Consider the following 22,502-nt stretch of genomic DNA (forward strand, 5'->3'; position numbering starts at 1 on the left):
GAAAGATCCTTTAGTTAAAAGTTCAAGTAGTTAAAGTTTAAAAGCAAGTAATTAGCTATCTTTTATGACTTCACATTGATTTTTAATTTGGCTCTATAAAAAAGGCAATTAGTTTGTGATCAAGAAGGAGTAGAAAGCCCTTATACATTTCGATAATTGCAACGACCTTAACTGCTTTTTATTTCGGTGTTGAGTTCGAATCGGCATCGGGGGCAAATGAAGATATGAAACCGTGATCTCGCCGCCTCGAGAGCGTGCTGCACATGCACATTATGGATATATGTACAGCGAATCACGATGCTACCTATGGGGGCATGCATGTATATGTATATATCTGGTAAAGGTAGTAAATTTCGTGGACTGGAAGCGGTGATCAGGTGCATTATCCAATTGCGGCGGCGGAATGTTGGGGGTATTTTCATTCGATCCTCCGACCGAACGTCCCAACGCCGCATGGAGACAGGGAGACGTGGAACTCAGGCCCAGGCCCACCTCCATTTCAGCGATTTCATTGCGGCGGCACGATTTTTGATTGCGGCCACGACAAGAGATCGATCGATCGATGATCGGTCCGCCATTTTTAGCTCCGATTCGGATACCGATGCACTGCTCGCATTACCAATTAATTTCCAATCCTCCCCGCAGCATTGCCATAAATCGTGATGCACAGTGGTCCGTGTGTTTGTGGTAAATGCGCCCAAGTACACCTTTGTGCCAACTACCAACTACCAACTTGCAACTACCAACTGCCTACTGCCGACACCACACCTACACCACTACACACAAAGGTAATCACCCATACACGTGCAATCCCGAAAATGGCAGCTTTCTTTGAGCCAGTCATAAGCTTGGCCCTCCAAAAAAAAAAACAGCAGGCAAGGAAGCAAAAAAAAGAGGGCCTGAAAGCTGGTCGGTAAGCCTGAAACTGCAAATCTGTAGACCTGGCCCGAGCACCTCATTTAAGATGCGTCTTAAATGCGATCGCCCCGGGAGGAACTCGTGAATGCCGCAGGACTTGCATGACTACTGCCCCGACTTCTCCGATCCTGACTTGACATTACTTTACTTAACTTGGACTGCCAATCTGTAGCCTTCCTCCTTGACTCCTCAACCATATCCCACTCCTTGGCTCTGGCCATTCGGCCGCCAATTCGGAATCGCGGCAAAAGACAAGTGCATTCCACATGCAAATCGCAATCTGCGGTGATTTTCCAAAAAATATATTGAGTTTTGGGAGAACCGCTCTCGGATGAGAGGTATGCTGAAGCCCAAATTAATTCTGACTAAATTACAAAAGGCACTGACACAAAAATTAGGATGGAAAACGAGGAGAGGCTTGTTAATAATTTTGAAATTAAATTGCCTTAATTATGTTTCGGTTGTGAAGTGTAGCTTGAGATTTTAATATGGTTTATTAGAGTTATTTTTTATAATATTTAAAGGTTGTTAAACAAAAGGAGGTTTTCTTGTAAGTTACTTATGTTTTTGATGTCTAATATTCAGAGTACTAAGGGATTAGCTCTTTAGAACCTAGCTAACCTCCTCTAAGTATTTAATGTTGATTTTTAATTGATTTTATCATTTTTTGTTTCCATATCTAACTCTAAGCCTTAGTTGGTGATATTATATAAAGATCTATGAATAATAGATACATATGTAATAATGGTAATATTTGATTAAGTCCCCACTAAAAAATTTTTAAATGTTTCTAGATCAGACTCGTGAGTTAATATTCATTGATGAATGTTAAAAAATGTATTAAAAAAATTGTTTGTTTGCATTGCCGGAAAATAAATAAATAAAAATAGTAATAGTTCAAAACTATTTAAATAAAACAACATCCTTGTGATGGTGGAGGATCTACATCTACTATTCATGGAGCCATTTAGGTTTTAGTAGAATATGGCCAGAAGAGCCACAGGGCCATGGGGGTTATGACTCTGGTTAATAGGTCTGCTTAGGCCTTATGGCTTTGTTATTAAGGGCCGAGTTTGGGTTTGGTATGCAAATGGAGCGAAGGAGCCCCTGTGATTGAGTGTTTGTATCTGCAACTACTTCGCCATAATTTTCCGCATTCACCCGAACGCACGTCTGTATGTTCGGTTCGTATAGCTCGAGTGTGGTAATATTTTGAAACGGCCCCGGGGCCATTTCGTTCATATTCGTTAAGTCTTCAGATGCAGATGCAGGCAGATTCAAATTTCGGGAGAAGCCAAACGCTCCACACTGCTCTGGACAGTGTGTAGTTGCTTTAGTTGTTTTAGTGGCGGTTTGCGATACACGAATCATCAAGCGACATGGCCGTGGCTCATGGCTCATGGCCAGGCCTTTTGGTTGCCCCGGTCTCTTGGCCAGAACACACAGCATACAGCATGCAGCATACAGCACCCAGCATCGGGCATACGGTATACAGAGCAGGAAAAAGGCTCCTGCAACATTGCACGACGCCAATAGCCGCGGGGAAGATGAGCGAGTGCGCCGCGCCGCACATCGCTGTCCCGTGTCCCTGCTGCCCCCTTCGATCCTGCCATAGCTCCTGCTACTTTTGCTGTAACACTCAAAGAAATTACTACAAAAAATTTAAGTAAACGGGTTTAGATTTTTGTCAAATTATTAAAGTGGCCAGTAATTAGAAGCTATTTAGGGTTTGAAGTTTTCGTACTATAAAAAGAATAGAGAATACCATATTTAAAATATTTGTAGTATAATTAAAAAATGAAAGTCGTGATTTAAACAATAATAGAAAAGCTTAAAAAATTATTAAAATAACAATTTAATAAATAGAAACTGCACCTACAAAATGTACTCCTTATACAGTAAAGATTACTAAAAATGATGTTGATGTTAGAATTTACATCAATTCATTTCAAAAGAAGTAGTTTTTGATATCCTCAAATATTTTTTATGGCTTAACTTCATATTTTTAAGTAAAAAACATAAAATTATCCAAGTTATTGGATTTAAAAAAGAATAAAAAGACAATCATTTCCAAACCACAATAAAAAATAATTTTTTTTTAGAAAGAATTCGAAAGTTATTGAAATAAAAAAGCTATGTACTATCCTAAAAATTCATAGATATTATTTTTTTTATAGTGTACTCCATCTCTGACCGAGGTTTTTTGTGTGCAAAATCGAATGTGTGTGTGAGCGAGTGTAAGTGTGTTTTCAGATGCAGTTGCAGCAGGCGGATGTTTGCAGCATATTTCCTACGGCTGTGCTCATGTGCACCTTTAATCCGCTCCGTTTTTTCGCAATTCAGCGTACAAGCACTGGCAACCCGATAGAGCAGAGCCACCAGGGCGGACCATTTAAATTCGAGGTCAAAAGGAAATATATTTGCAGCTGTGTTTACCCACAGAAGATTGCGATTGCGTACATATAAAAACTTTCATATCGTACATTTGTATACATTGATGTAAAAAGGATTACACTACGATAGCGTTTTATAGTTCTTATGAAGAAAAAAAAAGGTAAGAGATAATCCTGAATCATTTCAGTAGGTTGGATTGTTTCATAAATATAATTCGATTATAGATATTGAAGATCCAAAGCAAATAAAGCTTTACCAAATTATAGTCCTTAAGAAATCCTCTCCTTGTTAAGTATCTAAAAAAGTATCTAAAAATAACAGACTAATCTAAGCAATGAAAATCTCAATTAAAAGCTTATTTTCTATGGCACTTATATCTGGTAATTTAGTGATAATGTTAGTCTCGTATTGCTGAATTGCAGACGGGAGTCATGGGGGCTCCCTGGAAGGCCCCCGCCTGGAAGGGAATGGCAAATAAGTGATTTCTGGGCCGTAACTCCGTTCACGCGTCACGCACAAGAGGTCGTGAAATGGTCAGCGCCAGTTAATTAGGCAATAAAACATGAATGCCGAATTGCGTGCGGCGCCTTTTTTTTCGTATATTCTCCTCTTGATTTTGTAGCTTTTTGTTTTTTTTTTTGCTTATAAAAACGGATTTCTATGTGAGAAAATTATCAGTGCGTTGGAGTCGAACGAAATTGCCACTATTAAATCAAGCGAATCGCGGTGCAGACATTCGGCACACATGCACACATCCAATTTACGATAAATAACCCACAGACTATATTCCATATCATACTATATAGACGTACCTTCAACCTGCGATTCTGAGATTCTGCAATTCTGGCTGCCAGAATCCGAAAATTAAAAGCAAACATCCAAATAAGAGATGTAAGCATTTGGCCGAGTGCAAGTGGTTGTTAAGGAATATAAATTGGACTATAAAATCATTAAAACGCTTAATAATGATTAGCTGGTTTTAATTCTTGACTCGGTTTTATGCACCGAAAATGCTATAATTATGCAATAATAACAAAAAGGAAATACATGAAAATATTGATGATATTTTCAGAGTGGTTTTTATGGTCAGAAATGCGTGCCTGTTATGTAATAATATAATACGTTTTTTTCAAAATTTTTTAATAGGGCTATTTTTGAGAGAAATTTTACACTATATAAACCATATACAGAATATACTTTTATTAATCTCCAGAAAGGTATCACAAAATACCTTAAACCAAATCCATTATATTACCATTTCCGCTTCAAAATTGATATCGTTTTAGATAAGTATAAGCATAAATCATTGATTATAAATGGCAGTTCTCAATACATTTTACATACTGCGATTAAGGTCTTGTATGTGTATATAGACTATATAAAGTAAGTACATATTTACACGCACTTTAGTCGCAAAATCGGAGAGACTAGTGCCTGAGGATGCGTTTCTGAATCAAGATGGGGGATCTGTAACTACAAAACTGAAAGCAAAATAAAGTGCGTAGAGGACCGAGATGGCGCGGAACGGTATCCGTTTTAGTTGCTGTTTATGTTTCTGGGCAGTTTGTTGTTTGGCCCATACACACAACATAGTTGGTAAGGTATGGTAGGTAGTTGGTAGTAGTAGGTGTCGCTGGCACATGTATGTAAGCCAAAACCGCCTTTTGGGGGCTTAAGTTTTTGTGCTGCGTGTGAGAATAACTAGTTGGACGCTCGCCCAGAGCTATAATTAGGGATTCGCATTTTGCCTCATTTTTCTGCACACTCTTAAGTGATTCGCCATGTGTAAAGTAGTCTTTTGCAAAAAAGAAACACTTTTAACCAGCGACTACATGACGAGAGACAGTTAAGACAGTAATTTATCTTATTATTCAACGCAATGTGCTGTCCCACAAAAATCCGACAATAAATAAAATCACTGAAATCCGGCCCAGACGTGTTGATATGGAATATTTCAACATATCTCCAAAATATCCAAAGAACCAATACCAAAGCAATAATTAAGCATGTTTGCTAATGACACGACCTCGATGTTCGGCAACAGTAGCGGAATCTCATACAATTAACATAATTTGCCTTTCGGTGCTTTGTCGCGGTGCTGAAGAACAAAAGCCCCAAACAGAACCAAAACTCTGACATTTTTTTTTAATACTCGAAATAAAGATTTGAATTTATAAATTCGTTTAAGCAGCTAAAAGGTGTTTCGAGGTGGTAGAGCACTCATGATACTCATGATGGCTATAAAAATATGAGAGTTTATGCCAAGAGATTAATGGCTAACACTTCTATAAACAACAGTTCCAATCTTAAACAAACACTACCCCAAAACATGAAGATACAGTATCTTGGCTTGGTATTTGGCTTCCTAAGAAGTTGAGCTCGTAGATACACTAAAAATGGTTTTCCTCCTTATCCATAGACTTCAATAAGTCGATCTGACATTTGCGGATAAAGATTTATAGCCGTTTTGTTCAACTCCATCATAAACAAGTTGGCTCTTCTCGCCCATATTTCTTTGTTTTATGGCGAAAGGTAACCCGGCTCTCAATAGGTGCCAAGCCCCGTACCAGCAAGTATATTTCTGTATTCTGCATTCTACGGATTGTATTTTTGCCATTGCTGGATGAGACCCAGACCCAGAGAACCCAGACCGAGAAACGGAGCTGTCGGTTCGGTTGGCGATGACTTTATTCGAATTTGCAGCGCGTGCCGACCCCCACTGACAAATTTGTTCTGGAGTCAAAACCAGCGCCGGCCACGCGTGAAACATGATATGCCGCCATTAATATAAATCACGTGATAAGTACAGTGCTGCGAGGACCCTGTCACGTACTGCATATACGAATGCCCTCAAAACGCCATTGATACATAATATATTAATATATTAAATTAGTTGCCAGCTAATCGGGTTAAGAAAAAGTGGGTTTTCATTTTGTTAAATTGCCTCTAATGGTCAGTGGAAGTTAGATATTTATAGGTCTATCTTTTAGTTTTTATAGACCTCTGCAAATATCGGATATCAGATCATTAGATTTCAAGTATCATCATCTTTATTATACCAGAAGAAATCTCCTGTAATAAAAATTTAAGCTTCGAAAACAGCAAAGTTCGATAACTTTTATAAGAGGGTTTTCACCACTATCATATCTAAAGTATTTTGATTAAATTTTATTCCCAATTATAATCCAATTTTTTATAATCATAGAATGTCAAAAATGTTTAATATTTTCATTAAATATCCACAGAGATTTAGTTATTTTTAGTAGTTTTGTCAGACACATAATTCTAAATTGGCTTTTAAATAGTTTCTGATTGATTTCGATTGGAACTCGTTTCTTATAATTAAGCTAAAGAATGTTTAAAGTTGCAGTTATCCAAAAACTACAAAAATGCTTAAGTTTACCTTTAAAAATCAAATCATTGAGTTCAATTCCCCCCAAAATAAACCCTGAAATGAATACGACATACCTAATTTTGGAGGTAACTGATATTAATTTCGCACATGTTTACTATCCATCTACTTTTGTTCCTTTAGGCACCAAATAAAGTATCAAAATTGAAATTCACTGACAAAAGACTCTCGCGGATCGTGGCTCTGTTTTTTTATGAACTTAATTAAAATGACGGCTTTCAGGTCACGTGACCAGGTCTCGTAATGTATATCCGCCTTGTTTGTACTGTATTTTTGGCGTATAATTTTCTGACAAGCCACTCCAGTTTACCCAGCACCCAGCCACCCAAAACTCGATGCCAGGCAATGGTGGGGGTTGTGGGATTTTCATTAAGGACCACTCAGGTGTGCGCATCCTGCGAGCCAAACAGCAACAAATACGGTCGCACGGCCCTAGAAAAAACATATGCGTATCGCCGCAACGTCGCTCCTTGAAACTCCCACAACTCTTGGCTTTTCACTTTTTAGCTTCAAGTACTCGACGGCATCTCTCCGGACCGATTTCTCACTTAGACAGGAATCCTGAATGGGCGCAGGAGGTGGATAAGATTATACCCAGACATACTTAGAAAAAAGTACTTAAAGTTTAAGAAACATAGTTTGGGAATAATACCTAAGAAAAGAGTATTTACTGCAAGGCACACCTTCTTAAAAATATAGAATAATTTTCATATTAATTGGAATAATTTCTCTGCTATCCCTAATAATCATACTCATTTCTCTCAGTGCACAGCTCAGCATCAAAGATTCAAGCGGGGGTGCATTTTTGTGGACAAATTGGATGAATGGCAAAGTGTTGTATAGGTCCTCATGGTGTTTCCTCATGTATTAAATAGCATAAATATGGTCACGTGCCATTATTTTGAACATTTTCGCCGACTCGCCCTACATATTACAGCTTTTTTTTTGTGGAGTTCTGGTTGCAACGTGTGCAACTTGAAGCTGATCCTTCCAGCCCACAAGCCACAAGTCGGGCGGCGTATTAACATATCGAATTATTAGCCTACCCGGAACATTGGATAACGCGGATAAGGAGGTCGAGGCCGCTATTTCGTAATTATCTCGAAAATCCCTTTATGCATATAATTGGCATTTAACTATAATGGAGTCTCTGTGGGCCAGGTCTGTGCTGGTAATGCCATTACTTCCGCTAGATTATACAAATTCTGATGTTTCACAAATTTCACATCTCATCCATAAAGCAACCAGGCCCTGAGAACACTTGGTTTGTATTTTCGAAAGTAATATGCAAAACGAAGGGGTCGTCGAACGGTGCAACAGATAAGCATACGTTCCTTTTCTAAATGTGAAAGGATATCGAATCAGGATAATCCCATTCGTCGCGGGAAGAGATGGAAAAAAGGATCTGGAATGGATATGACAGGCGGGGCACTCTATTGTTTGTATATTATTTGAAATGTTAAAAATTTTTAAAACAGAAATGTATAAAATCTATATGTAATATATAAAATATTTGATGGTTAAAGGTTTAATGATTAATGGCTTTATGAAAAAATCTCTAGGAATTTTGGCGAAACAAATCTAATTCAGAGGATAATTTTATAGCTTTAAATATATATAAAGTTTGTAAAATTTGTTTAAATATAAATATAACGATTAGATTTTAAAAATATTCCCTAAAACCGCAGAGGATTTACCCTTTAAATGGTAAAGTGGTTTGTTTTATTAAAATCCTTGAGAAGACTACGGGATACAATAAGCAAATTGTCACGTTTTTCACTTTCTTTGATTTTAAAATTAAAATAATGAGCCAGGCTCAGGGATGAAAGTATTCTCTGATTCCTACTAGGTATTTAAATGTAAAGCTTTTCTATATTTATATTTAGAAAATTCTGAACTTTTTATAGATTTCAAGCTATAAACTTATTCTCTGAATTACCTTTTCAATACTAAACCAATGTACCAAAAAAAGAATAGACTTTGAAATACAATAAATTAAGTTCCTTTTATATATTTGCATGCTTGGGCGTTTATTTCATGGTGCATGATTAATTTTTGCAGCAAAGGACGAACGGCTTAGTCAACAACACTTCCAGTTCTGTCCTGTCATCGGCCCACCACATTTGGGAAAATAAAGTAATCAGGGTCCGCCAACTGTCGGGGATTTGTCACCCCCATTAAAGAGCGTTTGATGTATTATTCGGTTCATTTGGTCGACAGGTCTCGGCAAACAGGACGACGCCGCCATTTGAGCGGCATGAACAACCACAAAATCGAGAGTTGGCTGCTGCCGGTGACAGGAACTAAGTCCCTGGGCAAATACTAGTATATATAAACCAACTCGCACAAACTGGATCAGGATCACTGGCAGGAGGGAGCGAACGATGTCCGGTTAAGCACACGGCCCAAAGGTCCTGCTGGCACTATGCCTGTTTAGTTTGCGGCCACCGGAACTGGTCAAAGGATGTTTTTGCAACACGTATGCAGAAAAAAAGGCAGATGCCCCATAAAATTTTATTGAATGTATCATAAAGAATTAAAGCAAACTGATCTTATCGTCGACCGGAATAAATTAATCGTACAGTTCGAATTTTTAACAAAATTAATGTATTTTAAAAACAATCTTTAGTAAAACGATGTTGAAGTTTAAGCTGATGAGATATATTACCTTACTTTTGGTAGTAGTCATATAACTAGTTTTTCCTATTTACAAATTTCCCTCACTTTTAAGCCGTCGGTTTTTCCAACATTCACTTCCAACCGCCAAAGTTTTCATTATAATTTTCGATTTCAAGTCTACCCTGGTCAAATATAGCATGAATGATTCAATTGTCTGATGTCTGAGTTATGAAGTCTCATTTCAAGTAATAATATTATTTCGGCTTACCAAGCAGCGAAATTAACAAATTCATCCCCCAGTATTCAATGTTATTCTTATTTTTGAAGTTGAAGTTGAGCTTTCTCATGTGTTAGGAGAAACCCTTATTTAAAACCCTTGACCATTCCATTTATATTTGCCTGGTTATATTTTCAGGTTATAAAAGAGTTTCGGTTAAGGAGTGTGGTAAATTAAGTTATAATAATGATAAAGTACAGAGAGGAAAAGAAAGCCTTATCCAGAAAAAGGGGTTATAGATCTTTAAGAAGTTGAAGAAGGAATTACTTACAGGAACTTAAAACTACATCTTTAGATATTCCGAATTATAATATCTAAAGGGAGTTATACGTTATTTGGGTTATTACTTTATTATTTTGGGGGTTTTTCTATCTAGCTTTAGAAAATATTATGATAAACTATAGATGATCTATGAATGTAATATTTTGTAAAGATTTTTATAAACCTATTTCAATTCTATAAAAGGCATTCGCGTTTTAAAGATTTTTGACTACGTAGAAAACGTAGTTCTTATAGAGTTTTTCTATTGTAATCTTTGATATTTTTTCAAAACATAATCATACTTTTTGATTTCCACAAACACTTCAATTATTTTCAGCCTAATTTCCACTCAAATATCATTATGTTAATATATAAGAAAACATAAAGTTTAAATACCTGCCAGGCACTTGCGTCCAAGGTAGCCAGAAATGACATATCCAACTCCTACGGAAATAGACGGAAAAGTTGGAAAAGTTAAAGCAATTTTCCAATTTGGCCCCAGTGGCAGGTAGCTGCTGTCCGACCGACCTTCCGTCGGAAGTTGTTTGTAAAATCCAGAATGATGACAGCTTTCGCAAATGGCCCGATGAGTGCAAATTTATGTTAATCGTTTGCTAACGCGGCGCGTGGTTTAAACAGAATATGTTTGTATATATATACTCTACGGGGATACGATATCTTTACGTGCTATTGCCGCCGGAATTTTGAAGGTCCAGCGTACAAATACGAAAAAAATTGGGTTTATTTAGTTTGGTAGTAACTTGGTTGAGAGCACGGCACAGCATGAACTTGGACTTGACATCCGAATCCGCATCCGTATCCGTATCCTAGTCAGTGTCCGTGTCCGTGTCCGGGTCCATGTCTGTCCAGTGAATTTCCGCTCCGGTTCTCGGTTTCCTGGCACTCGCACTCGCACTTAGAGCCAGAGCACTTGAGGCAGAGGTTCCGCCGATCGGGACTGGAGGAGGACTGCTGGAGCCAACGTCGTCGTCGTTGTCGTCGTCTGAGCCAACTTCCGTATCTCCTTTGTGGTTTTCGGGTTTTCGGCCAAAAGGATTTACCCTGCCCAGCTTACATTCCGTGCCGTTCAGTGCCGTTGAGTTTCCGACTGCTGCGAAGACCCAGCCGTCGGCTATGTACTGTTCCACCCGGGGGTGTATGCATGCAGCTTCTGTTGGTCACATCACATGACCCCCAACCCCAGCCCCCATCCTTGGCCTCCGCTCACCTCTCCTCGAAGTCCGACCAAGATAGCGCGCAGCCTTCGTACATAAATACATACATACATACATATATCCTCTACAATACATGATCCTTCGGCCTCCAACACACACAGGAGAATACCCAGTAAATGGACATGTGTTTGGGTACATACGTATGTAGCTGCCAGCTACCTGTACATACGCACATTTCCAACTCCAGCTACCAACTCCCTGGACTCCCTGAACTCCCTGGGTGTACATGCGTACATCTGAGATTCGGGAGGACTTCATCTACATGCGGACAATATCTCCCGAGGAAATGGAACTTTGCAAAGTCGGCAACGGCTATGGCAACGGCAATGGTCTATTCTCATGTCGAGTGATAAGTGCATAATTACACCGAGTCAGACATATATACGAAAGTAGATGTCTACACTCGATTCCCCGGGTATATAAATATTTATATACCTTTCCCCGCACCGCACAGGGATAGGGGAGTAAGTATATAACGCACTGCTTGATTTAATATTTGTCTCACCCACTCCCTTCCTGGCCAGAAATTCGTTGGCCATGTCCTGAGGCGTTATATGTATGAGTTTGCCTATGTACTGCACTCCAAAAAAAAAAGGATATCACTTTGAGTGACAGCTGAAAGGCATGTCAAGGTACTTAAAAAAAGAGGGCGATTTCGGGATGTCGGGATATAAAAAACTTGGCCATAAATCAATATCAGTTGTGAGGACGAAATTTATATATTTAATTTGGGATATTTACTAAAAATAATATAGTACATCTTATTTATAAAACAAGGCAAAAAATAATCATAACATCCCAAACCAAAATATAATTAAAACTAGGAATTACCCTGAAAGAATATAGTAATACGTGTATTTCCCATTTTTATTCATTAATGATCCTTAAATTATTTCGTATTGTATTGCAACTTTCTGAGCTCTGTTGGTTGATGTAATGGTACAATGATGTATCTGAAATCTTCCATATCATTCAAGAATAACATCCCATAAGCTTATCCTTTTGTATCCAATTAAAGCCCACTTATTTCTGCAATATTTTCGAAAGATATTAATTCTTAAAAAAATTAAAACCATCATTTTCCAGAGTGTACCGATACTGCTTCGGTGTAATCCCGAAAAGGGGGAGTTACAATCCCCTGTGTCACTGGCAACAGCCCCAATGTAGCACCCCCCTGCCCCTGCTGATGCTGCGGCTGCTTCTGCTGGGGAGGAGGTTGGACAGAAGGAGCTGGAGGACAAGTGGGTGGAGCAGGAGGAGGAGATGGCTGCCGCTGCCCGAGTACATATCGCTTTTGGGGATGCTGGCAGAGTTTCCAGGCAGCGCGTTCGAGGCGGTATGTATCTTTCACTCACCCCCGATGGTGGCTCGCTTTTTATTTATCTCGTTCTCCGTCCTGCTCTGCCCTCGCCCCATCTCGCTTCACCTTTCACTGGCCAACTCTCTTTACGTTCTCTTAGATAGCCGAATTGGCTCTCTTTGGCTGGCGTACTTCACAGATACATTTCCAAATGGTGCGTGTCCGGGGAAAGGTGAGCGCTTGCATCTTTTGTCGTGTAATACTTGATTAGTTGCCGCTACCTTTTGTATTTTTATATTATTTTCAAAATAGAATGTCGCCTCAAAGGTGCCGCCAAAAACAAACTCTCTCAGTGGGACACAGGGGCTTGTGATTTGGCGGGTTTTGCTGAGATATGTAAGCTGAAGGATTTGTTTTTCTATTTGGATAAATTACTTTATTACCTTGTCTGGTAATTTATTGGGGACATAAGAATTTAAACAATAATAGTATAGTTTAATACTATTGAAATTTGAAACAACTATTGAAACAACTATTGTTGTTTAGTATAACAAATAGTAACATTAAACAATAATAGACAACGCCATAATATGCCTCTCATAAATACATATCTGAAAATTTATTTGTGGTTTTATTATTCTATTACTGTTTTATTTTTAACATAACTCCATGTATCCAATTTTAAAACATTAAAATATTGTTATTGGAGTATTAAAAGCCTGTATTGTTATGTGCAAATGTGAAATTATATTTATAGCTAAACAAATAAATGAAGTTGTTTGCGAAACTAATTTTTCAATTTATTGTAGTTACTGATATTTGGATGTTTATGCTTTGTTTACTTCATAGTTATATTATTTGTTTAAATATTTGAAAACGTCAACCGATATATTATTCATAGACAGAATGCATTGAATAAACAAAAGTTAAAATATTGAATTACATAAAAATACAAAAATAGGCAACGCTAGAAAGAAACAAAGAATCTACTCATGTAGGCTAGACTATCTATGAACATCCCTCTGAATATACTTCATACTTTGATTTCTATCTCATATAAACATTGCTAGATCATATATGAAAAATAGTTTGTTAATGAAAATTTAAATGAGCATGAAAATGGGCATAACAATTATAATTATAATAAAATAATGATATGGTCAGCTAATGTGCATAATAATACGTTTAGCCACTGCACTCCACCCAGACTTGTGCAAACCGACATATGTATATATGGACTCATGGATGTACCTGTGCTTACCTGTGCATTATTAATTAATCATACTTAAGAGATGGCCCTGCTCAGCCTCCTTGCACTCGAGATGGAACTGGCGGTGGCCTAAATGTTGACCGCGCGTCATTAGTTCCCCCCCACTACCGTCTGCAGAAGAGCAATCGAGAATAGATTAGTATTTAATGGCTTTTATATATTTATAAAAAAAAAAAAATCGAAAAAAGAAAAATGAAAAAAACCAAAGCCTCGAAAAACATTCAAATGCAATTGCAGATGAAGAGTTGGGAGTTGCAGAGCCTCTAGGTAACATGTCCAGGGGCATCATCAGAAAAGAAGTCCAAGGGAAAAATGTGGTCGGGATGCCTAGGAGCACGTGCGTCCCAGCTACAGAGGCACTCGCATGGGATTTCGAAATCATATATTTATATTTCCACTAATTCATTTTTAATAATTTGTTTGGTTCTGCGGTCCGTTGCTCATCACGCCCCGCGCTTGTGTGTTAATTATCGAGGCTGGGACAGCAGGCCCGACTTGGCTTTTGACTTTGCCTGGAACTCTCCAACTCCAACTCCAACTCTGACTTGAACTCGAACTCTGGATTCTGGATTATGGTCGGTGGTTTCTTCTTATGCCGGCAAGACAAACGAGTAGGGCCACAGCCTACTCCAGGAGCAGATTTCTTTCCCAAAAACAAAAAAGTTTCCAGATTCCAAGATTCCGAGACGAACTGTGCGATTCGGTTTCGGGGGTGAGATCGACTCGTCTCAAATAATTTATCGTGCACGTCCAGAGTTTGGCTTTTTGGCTCTTCTTTTTGGTTTACACACTTGGCTAAATACATGGTTTAGGCCGAGGTTTATTTGCCGTCATCTACATATCATTAATGGTTGCAGTCGGCCTGCCCCAAAACTCCAGCTCCATCTTACAGGTCATATATTTTGGAGTGCACATTTCAGAAGTTCACGAACATCAGAGATTTTTTTGGGGTTTTGTTTTTAAGAAGAATTATTCAAAATGAACACCATGAGAAAATTTTATCCTCAAGGGCAAGCCGAGAAAAAATGGGGACATAACTTGACCCAAATTACCCGAGTGACATAAACCAGCTATGATAATTCTCATTAAGTGTAACTACTAATTATTCTCTTAAGCTTAAAGTTTTCAGAACTCTCATAGAAAGAATAGATTCTTGGCAAGTGTCAATCGCAAAGATCGAAGACCATTTGAGCTTGAATGCTAGGAACTTAAGTTGTCGGCTCCGACGGCTTCCAGACGTTCAGGCCTCCAGACGGAGGTGGAGCTTCGGGGCGCAGTCCAGAGTTCAGTCCCTAGACCCAGCATTCCTTGCACAGAAGGAAGTACTTGCTACCGCACCTTCTCCTGCCCTCCAGCAGCCTGCCCTGCATGGGTCTGCCTCAGCTGCTCCTCCTCCACCGCCACCACAAGCACACAGCGACACTGCCTACATCGTGTTTGGGTACACTGGACGAAATCCGTCCTGATCGCAAAGAGGAGGAGTAGCGCACATAGCGCAAGGGTCCAGGGCCAGTGCCAGCCAATGACCACGAGCAAAAGTGGGAGTTGCTATAATTGTTTAATTATAGGATTTTGCTTGCTTGACTTTGCATTTTGTGCTCATAACTTTTGCGCTGAGTTCATGTTACCACAAATCGGCTGGCTATATTGGCAATCCATATGCCCTCATAAATATGCATTATCGTTATGATAGAATTAATTCAATTAATTGAAGACGTCACTTATTTTGTCACTTGTCTTTGTAATATTTTTGGATATTTAGTTGGGATATGGTGGAATTAGTTGTAAAATATCTTAAAGGAAAGCTTAATGCTTGTTAAAAAGTTAAATGATATTTTCTTTTGCCATTAAAAACGCAGATGTGCCCTTTTGGGGAGTTCGAAGTGCTTTCGTCACTGGCCTTTTGTCTTTTGAGGGGGTTTTGTAAAATATTTTTTAATAAATCTTTTTAAATAAAGTTAACAACTTGTTAGAACTATTCTCATAGAGTATTTGCAAATCACCCTGGATGTATGATTTTTTCATCATTCTTTCAGTTTTGACACGGGTTGCTCTCCTTGTTCTCTGCTTTATATTAACCTTCGTAACAAAATCTGCAATCGCTCCAGTGCTCGAGCTTTGGAGCCGGCATCGCCTCCGATCTTGCACTGCCAGTTCCCCGCCCCAACTTTTGACGACCTGTGTCGTTATGGTCCATGGCTCGGTGGTTCGGTGGCTCAGTGTTTGTATGGTGGTTGGTTGTGGTTGTGCCAAGAATCAGTCCACAAGCCGCCGATAGAACTCGCACTTATCAAATCACAACAGTCGATGATCAGCTCATTATCATGCTTTCGTCATTGAATATGTTATTGTTCAGGCATTTAATAAAGAACTCACAAGATGGCAGTATGTTGTTTTATTAAATATATTTAATATCTAGTTGCTTATTTAAAGCTTATTTTATTTTAACTCCTAATTTATTCAACTAGAAATTAATGAAGATACCCGGATAAGCTTAGCATTCTGCTCTCCAGACAGTATCGTTATTTTTATGAAAAATTACAAAATTGGCAACTAGTGCCATTTGACCAACATTAGAGGGCCGCATTCTTGGAATGCGCCAGAGATGCCTGACGTGTTTTTGCCGATCAGATCGGATGCTTAAGATGCCGCTGCAGCAGCCCTTCCTTCTGCAGTCTGAAGTCTTCGGTCGTGTACCGAGAATTATGGCCACTAGCCCGTGCCAGACGCAACGCCTATGCTGGATGCTGTATAGACCGAGTACTGGGTGCTGGGTACTGGGATGGTCCAGGATAGTGGATGGTGGATACTGCAGCCATGCAGCCTGGCCCGAGGCGATCATGTACGACCTGGACGGAGTTTGCAGCCGCCTCAAATGAGCGTCGATTCTGTAGGAAGGGGAGGAACGGAACATCGGGAGGCAGCCTTTGATGGGCGGCGGGCATATGTTGCGACATATCGAAGCTCCCAACCGACTATAATTGCCACAACGATCCACAGTGCTCCCCCTTCAGAGTGCAGCCTCCTCCAGGACACGGGACAAGCCGGCCAGTCGGTCATGACACCCACAACAAGCCGTCAACGCCAAGGTAATTTAGTAGCAGGACCCTGAATATTCTAATATTCTTGTTTAAAATATACATGTACGTATATGTACGTATATATTTTTTGGAAGGAGGCGTGTCAGACTGAGGGCGAAATTGATGGGCAGTTTTGACTATGCTTTGAATACTTCAGACGTGACGTGAATAATGTGCACGATAAGGATCTCAAATACCGTCTCTCCGAGGGTAGTGCATGCAAATTTTCGAAGATTATGCGCCGATTACCAGCAGTTAAAGTGATTTGGAATATTGTATACAAAGTATTGGGGAATTTTACAGATTTATGTGCAAGCGTTTTATGGAATTTTTAAGTCATTTAAAAGTAAGCAAAGTATTCTTATTACACCGACCAATTTCGGCCACTTTAACGTCATTTATTTTAATCGCTTTCAGTTGTTAACAAAGGCCTTTAAAGGACTGTCTATCAAAGGTATTCGACTCTCTCAAATCGAACATCCTTTGAACTTTAAAATTTATTATGTATTCAATCAATATGTTCACTGCCAGGCTCATTTGAAATTCAATTCGACCCACAGAGTGTATGCCCCGCAATCAGAGAATAAACTGAATAAATATTTTTTTAGAAATCTAAAAAGGAATTTCAGATTTTTATTGCATTGCTTTAGCTTTGTGGTATTATTTTTTTATAGATTAATGACAGCCATTTTTCTTGCAAACTGGATTAGGATTATAGATATCGTATACACTTGAGTGAGACGTTAATAAATGAATATTAGAACCCGTCTCATATTTTGTCATGTGCAAAGCCACATATGCATTTATTAATTGCATATCCCTCCCCGAAGGTTTCTGTTTGAATATTAAACTAGCACTTGCCGCAACGTTTTCTAATGGGATTATCTCTATGATAATGAACCGCACACCCACACCCACACCCTCCCCGGCTTACCCAACCCAGAACCGAACAACCCGGACACAATCCGGGCAATTGGCTTTCCCATGACCAGATCCCTATAAATTCACCCAAGTGCATAAGCCTCTGGGCCGTCTTTTGTCCGATCCTGGGCGGAAAAAGAGCAATTGTATTCGGGCATGAAATTCAAATACAAACATCGCGAACAATACCGTTTATGAACCTGTCAATCCGAAATTCAATTGGGATTGTGTGAATTGGAATCAGCACTGGATGATGGGATGTATCAATGCGATTGTTTAATCACTCGACACGGCGGCATATGAATTGGCGCCAGCTGCTAACTTGTTACAAATTTAATGCCCATGAGTGCATCTGCGTGGGCACATATTTGCACAAGTACTCTCCATCTCATAAACCCAAACTCAAACCCAAACCAAAACTAAATACCATTTGTTTATACAAAGGCACATAATGAATTCTTCAAGTCCTTGTACTGGATTTTTTCTCACTCAAAAAAAGGGAGATATCCTTCTGGATGTTCTGTAAACGATATGGGTATTTTTCAGCGATTGGATATACTTATGTAAGATGCATTTCCGTTTCAGTAGATCACGTGTATCTTATTGTCCTTGATTGGCTTGTTTGTATTGCAATTTAAGGAATCTTTTTATTGGGTTTAAAATAAAAATGTCTTGATGGGGCTTCGGCTTCTTCTGTGGAAAAATATTCAGAAGAATACCCTTTTCTTGGGATTTTATAGAGAGAACTACAATAAAAGCAATGTAATCAAAAGGTTAAAATTTTTTAAGAACTCTGGTATCCTTTTCTCCTATAACCTTTTTTTAATAACTCTAATGACAGTTTTACAAAACGACAACCAGATTATCCAACTTTTCAATTTAAAAACTAAATATATGTAATACCAAGATTATTTAAAGTACCTTAAAATGCCCTCAATATATATTCCCACCCCTAAGTTCGTATTTATTGAATACCACCTCGTGTCTGTTTAAACTAATTGGGGGTGTAATAGAGCTATTACCGCTCTGAGTGACAACACCCCTTCTCTGTGGTCGCTTCAAGTTTAAATGTGGGCCAAAGGTAACACATTAACCGAACAATTTAAGTGATTGCAACTGGCAGACCGATCCACATTCGTATCCGCATCCGCAACCCTCTTTCCACCCGATTATAGCCCGTGGGGGTGGCAGCTAATTTAAACATCGATGTGCCTCGCGCTGAAAGGCTAAAAATGAATATTTTAATGACCGGCTTGGTCGAGTTGGTATGCCAACACTTGACAAGTGCACCGGGATGCAAACATGGCCCTTATTAGGCCCTATATAATTATGTGTATATCCTGCATGTGGAGAATTTTTTGTTTGTATACATTTTCACGGGCTAAATGTGACAGAAGAGTTGACAGATTGTGTGGAATGACGAGAATTTTGACAGATGGCTGCTTTCCGATGCTGTTTTTTGATCTGACAATTTATGTTCTCGAATTTAAAAATGCTTTGTTATCCTTCAGTGCGCCTTGTTTGACAAATAGCTAATTTAAATTTAAACGAAAAAGGGTAACGGATTAGAACATACAAAAAAATACAATTTACATTTACACTTTATGTCAATATTACTGTCACAATATTTGGGATTATCTAGATGACAAGACTAACCATTAAGTGTTCCAAAAGGCAGATTTGTATCAAACTGATTCCAAGATGATAAAGATCGGGAAAATTATAGGGTTCAAGACTTTTCAACTCGTTTCAATTTTTTAAGAATTATTTAACACTTCAAGTTCATATAGTGTAGAGTCCTTAAATGATTCCAAAAATATGAACATCTTTCCCTAACAAAGCCAATTCGAATAAGAAATATAAGTATGCATTTTTGCGCCTCATTAAAAACTATCCATAATGTCCTTGATATAATCAAAATTATAACATCCCTAGGCGTAAATTATGGGTTACCACATGTTGGCTCGACCTGTGGGTAGGACAAAAAAAACAGCAGAGCCCACGGGCAATTTGGTGTTTTTTACGCCACGGAGGGCGTTCCTGAACGATGGAGAAATTTGGGTATCGGCAAATTGTCACGTATCCCTCACCGCACTGCATTTCCAACTTTGTGAAAATTGTTTTTTAGCAATCGCATGTAGTCTTTGGGGGGAGTCCCACTAAACAACCTTCGCTGTGGCGGGAAAGCGCCAGGAAATTGTAATTACAAATTTGTGTTGCAACCACTCGGCACGCATCGCACTCGAGTCAATTTCGGGGTGGTCCGTGGTTAAGCGACCGTGTAATTCACAATTCTCAACGGCGACGGCTCTGGCTGCGGCTAGCTTTGCCCCTTGTGCCACTTGCGGCATGAAAACGTTTTAATTACGGTTTACACTTTCAGATGGATTAATACGTTTGCATGAAGAACTCCTTAACAATGCATTTGCTTTTTTTCAATTGTTGTTAAATAAATATTATCTTGTCTATTGGAAATTTTATGAGTAAAGGGTAAGCTTTTCACAATTATGGGTAATCATTTTCAATAGGAAAATTTTAAATATAATAATCAGTTCAAAATTTATTAAATAATTTTCCATATATCGGACAGATTCTGAAAAAGTCTCTGAAACCAGTCTTCCAAATATTTCGGTAATAACTTTCCCACCAATTTCAAGAACAGCATAGGTAAGATTTATTTTCCTTTTCATATATTTTTGGCTTGATATTTGTTTTTAGCCACAAACACAAAAAAAAGGCACAAATTATTTTACAACGATACTTTCTTTTTATATCAATACACTTATACAATTTACTCTTTTATTGCTATGACTTGGTAAATCCAGAATTGTCTAGGAATTTTATTTAGGAAATGTTAACAAACAAAAGTGTATATCAAACTAACGAATATAATTCTATTTAGCACCCTCTTGATTTGTAGCTCCAGAAATGAAGACCAACAGCACTACAGGGACAATGTACATCCACTATAAAGAAGAATATATTTGAAAGTATTAAAATAATAATTAGAACTTGTTGAAGCACTGGAACTTACGTATTTGGCAAAGAAGCCACGGTTATCGCGAACTTCACCACGTTCTCTGGCTTCGCGCTCCCTCTCCACCTTCTGGATAAAGCTTGCAGTATCTGGAACAGGGGCTAGCTCGGCGTGACGGATCAGGACATCGGTGCTGAACTGTGTCTCGTCCAATTGATTAATGTCTTCCTGTTTGCACTCAATTGTTCCAGTGGGTGTGTCCTGGGAAGCAGTAATTCCTGTAACAAAGCCAGAGGGATCCAACGAGATCCAAAGAACATCCCTCAGTTGAGCCTGCAGGAGGCGGCAAGCCTTGTTGGATGTTATGAAGTTTGACTTGGCACCATTTGAGTATAAAACAGTGGCCTTAAGGCGGTAAAACTCATTCTGACGGGCAAGTGTCTAAAATAAAGAAAAAAATAATAATTATGTGCCCGAACAGGGTATGTCTTATGTCGAGACAACTTTTTGGTTAGTTGTTGTTCGCCGGTTGGGTTCATGGGTGCAACCCAAATGATAAGTTTACCTTCAACTGCTCAAGCTCCTGATCGGTCAAAGGTGGCTGGGCGACGTTGGCCAAACCGGAGTTCAGACTGGGAATAGTGACATTTCCTCGGAAAGAGAAGCTATTCGATGTAGAACCCAGAGAATGTTGCAATTCAATAGTAATCCAACTGTCATGCTCCAAAAAGCCCTGCATAAAAACCCATTAGCTCAATATGCTAGAATAAATCATAATCACTTACCCAACCGCCGGCCACAAGGCCCAGCAGGAATATGATCGCAAACACGGGTTTTAAATTCATATTTTCTCAGCAAATGCAAAAATTTTTCAATTAAATGAGGGGATGTTGATTTTCGATTCGACAACCAGAACAGTGTGACCAGGTATTTAAAGTAGAATTTTACCAATAATTTCGATAAGTCCGATAAATGTGTACATTTCTAAAACATATTCAAATTGAAAGAAAATACGTATATTTATAAATCATGTTTACTGTTTTATTTATTAATTATTCACACATTGAACTTTAATTCACAATCCATAAGTTTAAAAATCTTACAGCTTTACAAATACAACAAATTGTTTATAATTTGGTTGTTACTTTCCCAAATATAACAGCTTGTATTATTTTATATACATCGGATATTTAATACACTATTCACTTAAATTTCCATAATTATCATAACTAGTGGTTTTTACTCTCATTATGTTGGGACTTAGTAGGCCAGTAGAAGATATATGAATATGGCAATATAGCAATAACTGCTGATCTAAAAAATCCCAACCATAATGGGGGCACACACAGATTTGGATTCGATACTTCATTGTTCAAGATTTAAATCAAACTGATCAAGCCTTTCGAAAAAACATGATCTTTTATAGTAGCCGAGAATAAATAAACAATATCATAATACATAATGTAATAAAATATTCAAAAAACAAACAGTGTAATACGATAGACTTGACTTTGTAGGGTTTTAAAACGAGGACTACTAGTTACTTGAGAAAGCAATACGTCAGGCTCCATTGAGTTTTCGACTTTGGTGCCAGTTTTTATGTTACGAGATTGACAGTCTTTAGAGTAATTTCGTAATTCAGATAATAATTAAGTAATTCAGCATATCAACAACTACTCTTCAGACTGTGTTAAGAGGTAACTTGAACTATTTTTTGCAAGCTTAAGTAATGGGAATTTTCAAAAAGAAATATTTGTATAACTTCCACTAATAAGTGGCAGATTCATAAAAGTAATACCTTCCCGATCATAGAAATCTGTGTAGAAATCGGTTGCGAT

At 38.4% G+C, this 22,502-nt stretch overlaps 2 protein-coding genes across 2 annotated transcripts in view; both read right to left on the reverse strand.

Annotated features, from left to right (window-relative positions):
* Positions 1-10,472, reverse strand: part of TfAP-2 (transcription factor AP-2) — a 25,500-nt gene extending 15,028 nt beyond the window's left edge. Inside the window, exons 1-2 of the mRNA XM_017246013.3 lie at positions 10,410-10,472; positions 10,278-10,325 (exon numbers count right to left, since the gene is read on the reverse strand). Coding sequence (XP_017101502.1) covers positions 10,278-10,316 — 39 coding nt within the window. The 5' untranslated portion in view covers positions 10,317-10,325; positions 10,410-10,472. The remainder of the gene's footprint in view (positions 1-10,277; positions 10,326-10,409) is intronic.
* A 9,883-nt stretch (positions 10,473-20,355) lies between these two features.
* On the reverse strand, positions 20,356-21,608 carry EMC10 (ER membrane protein complex subunit 10). The gene is made up of 4 exons (XM_017245776.3): positions 21,450-21,608; positions 21,230-21,397; positions 20,722-21,105; positions 20,356-20,653 (listed from the first exon to the last, which is right to left on the reverse strand). Exons 1-4 carry the CDS (start codon positions 21,507-21,509, stop codon positions 20,582-20,584), a joined length of 684 nt encoding a protein of 227 aa, XP_017101265.2. The 5' UTR covers positions 21,510-21,608; the 3' UTR covers positions 20,356-20,581.
* Positions 21,609-22,502: the final 894 nt, after the last annotated feature.

This window comes from Drosophila bipectinata, chromosome 3L (assembly GCF_030179905.1).
Source record: "Drosophila bipectinata strain 14024-0381.07 chromosome 3L, DbipHiC1v2, whole genome shotgun sequence".
Taxonomy (NCBI): Eukaryota; Metazoa; Arthropoda; class Insecta; order Diptera; family Drosophilidae; genus Drosophila; species Drosophila bipectinata.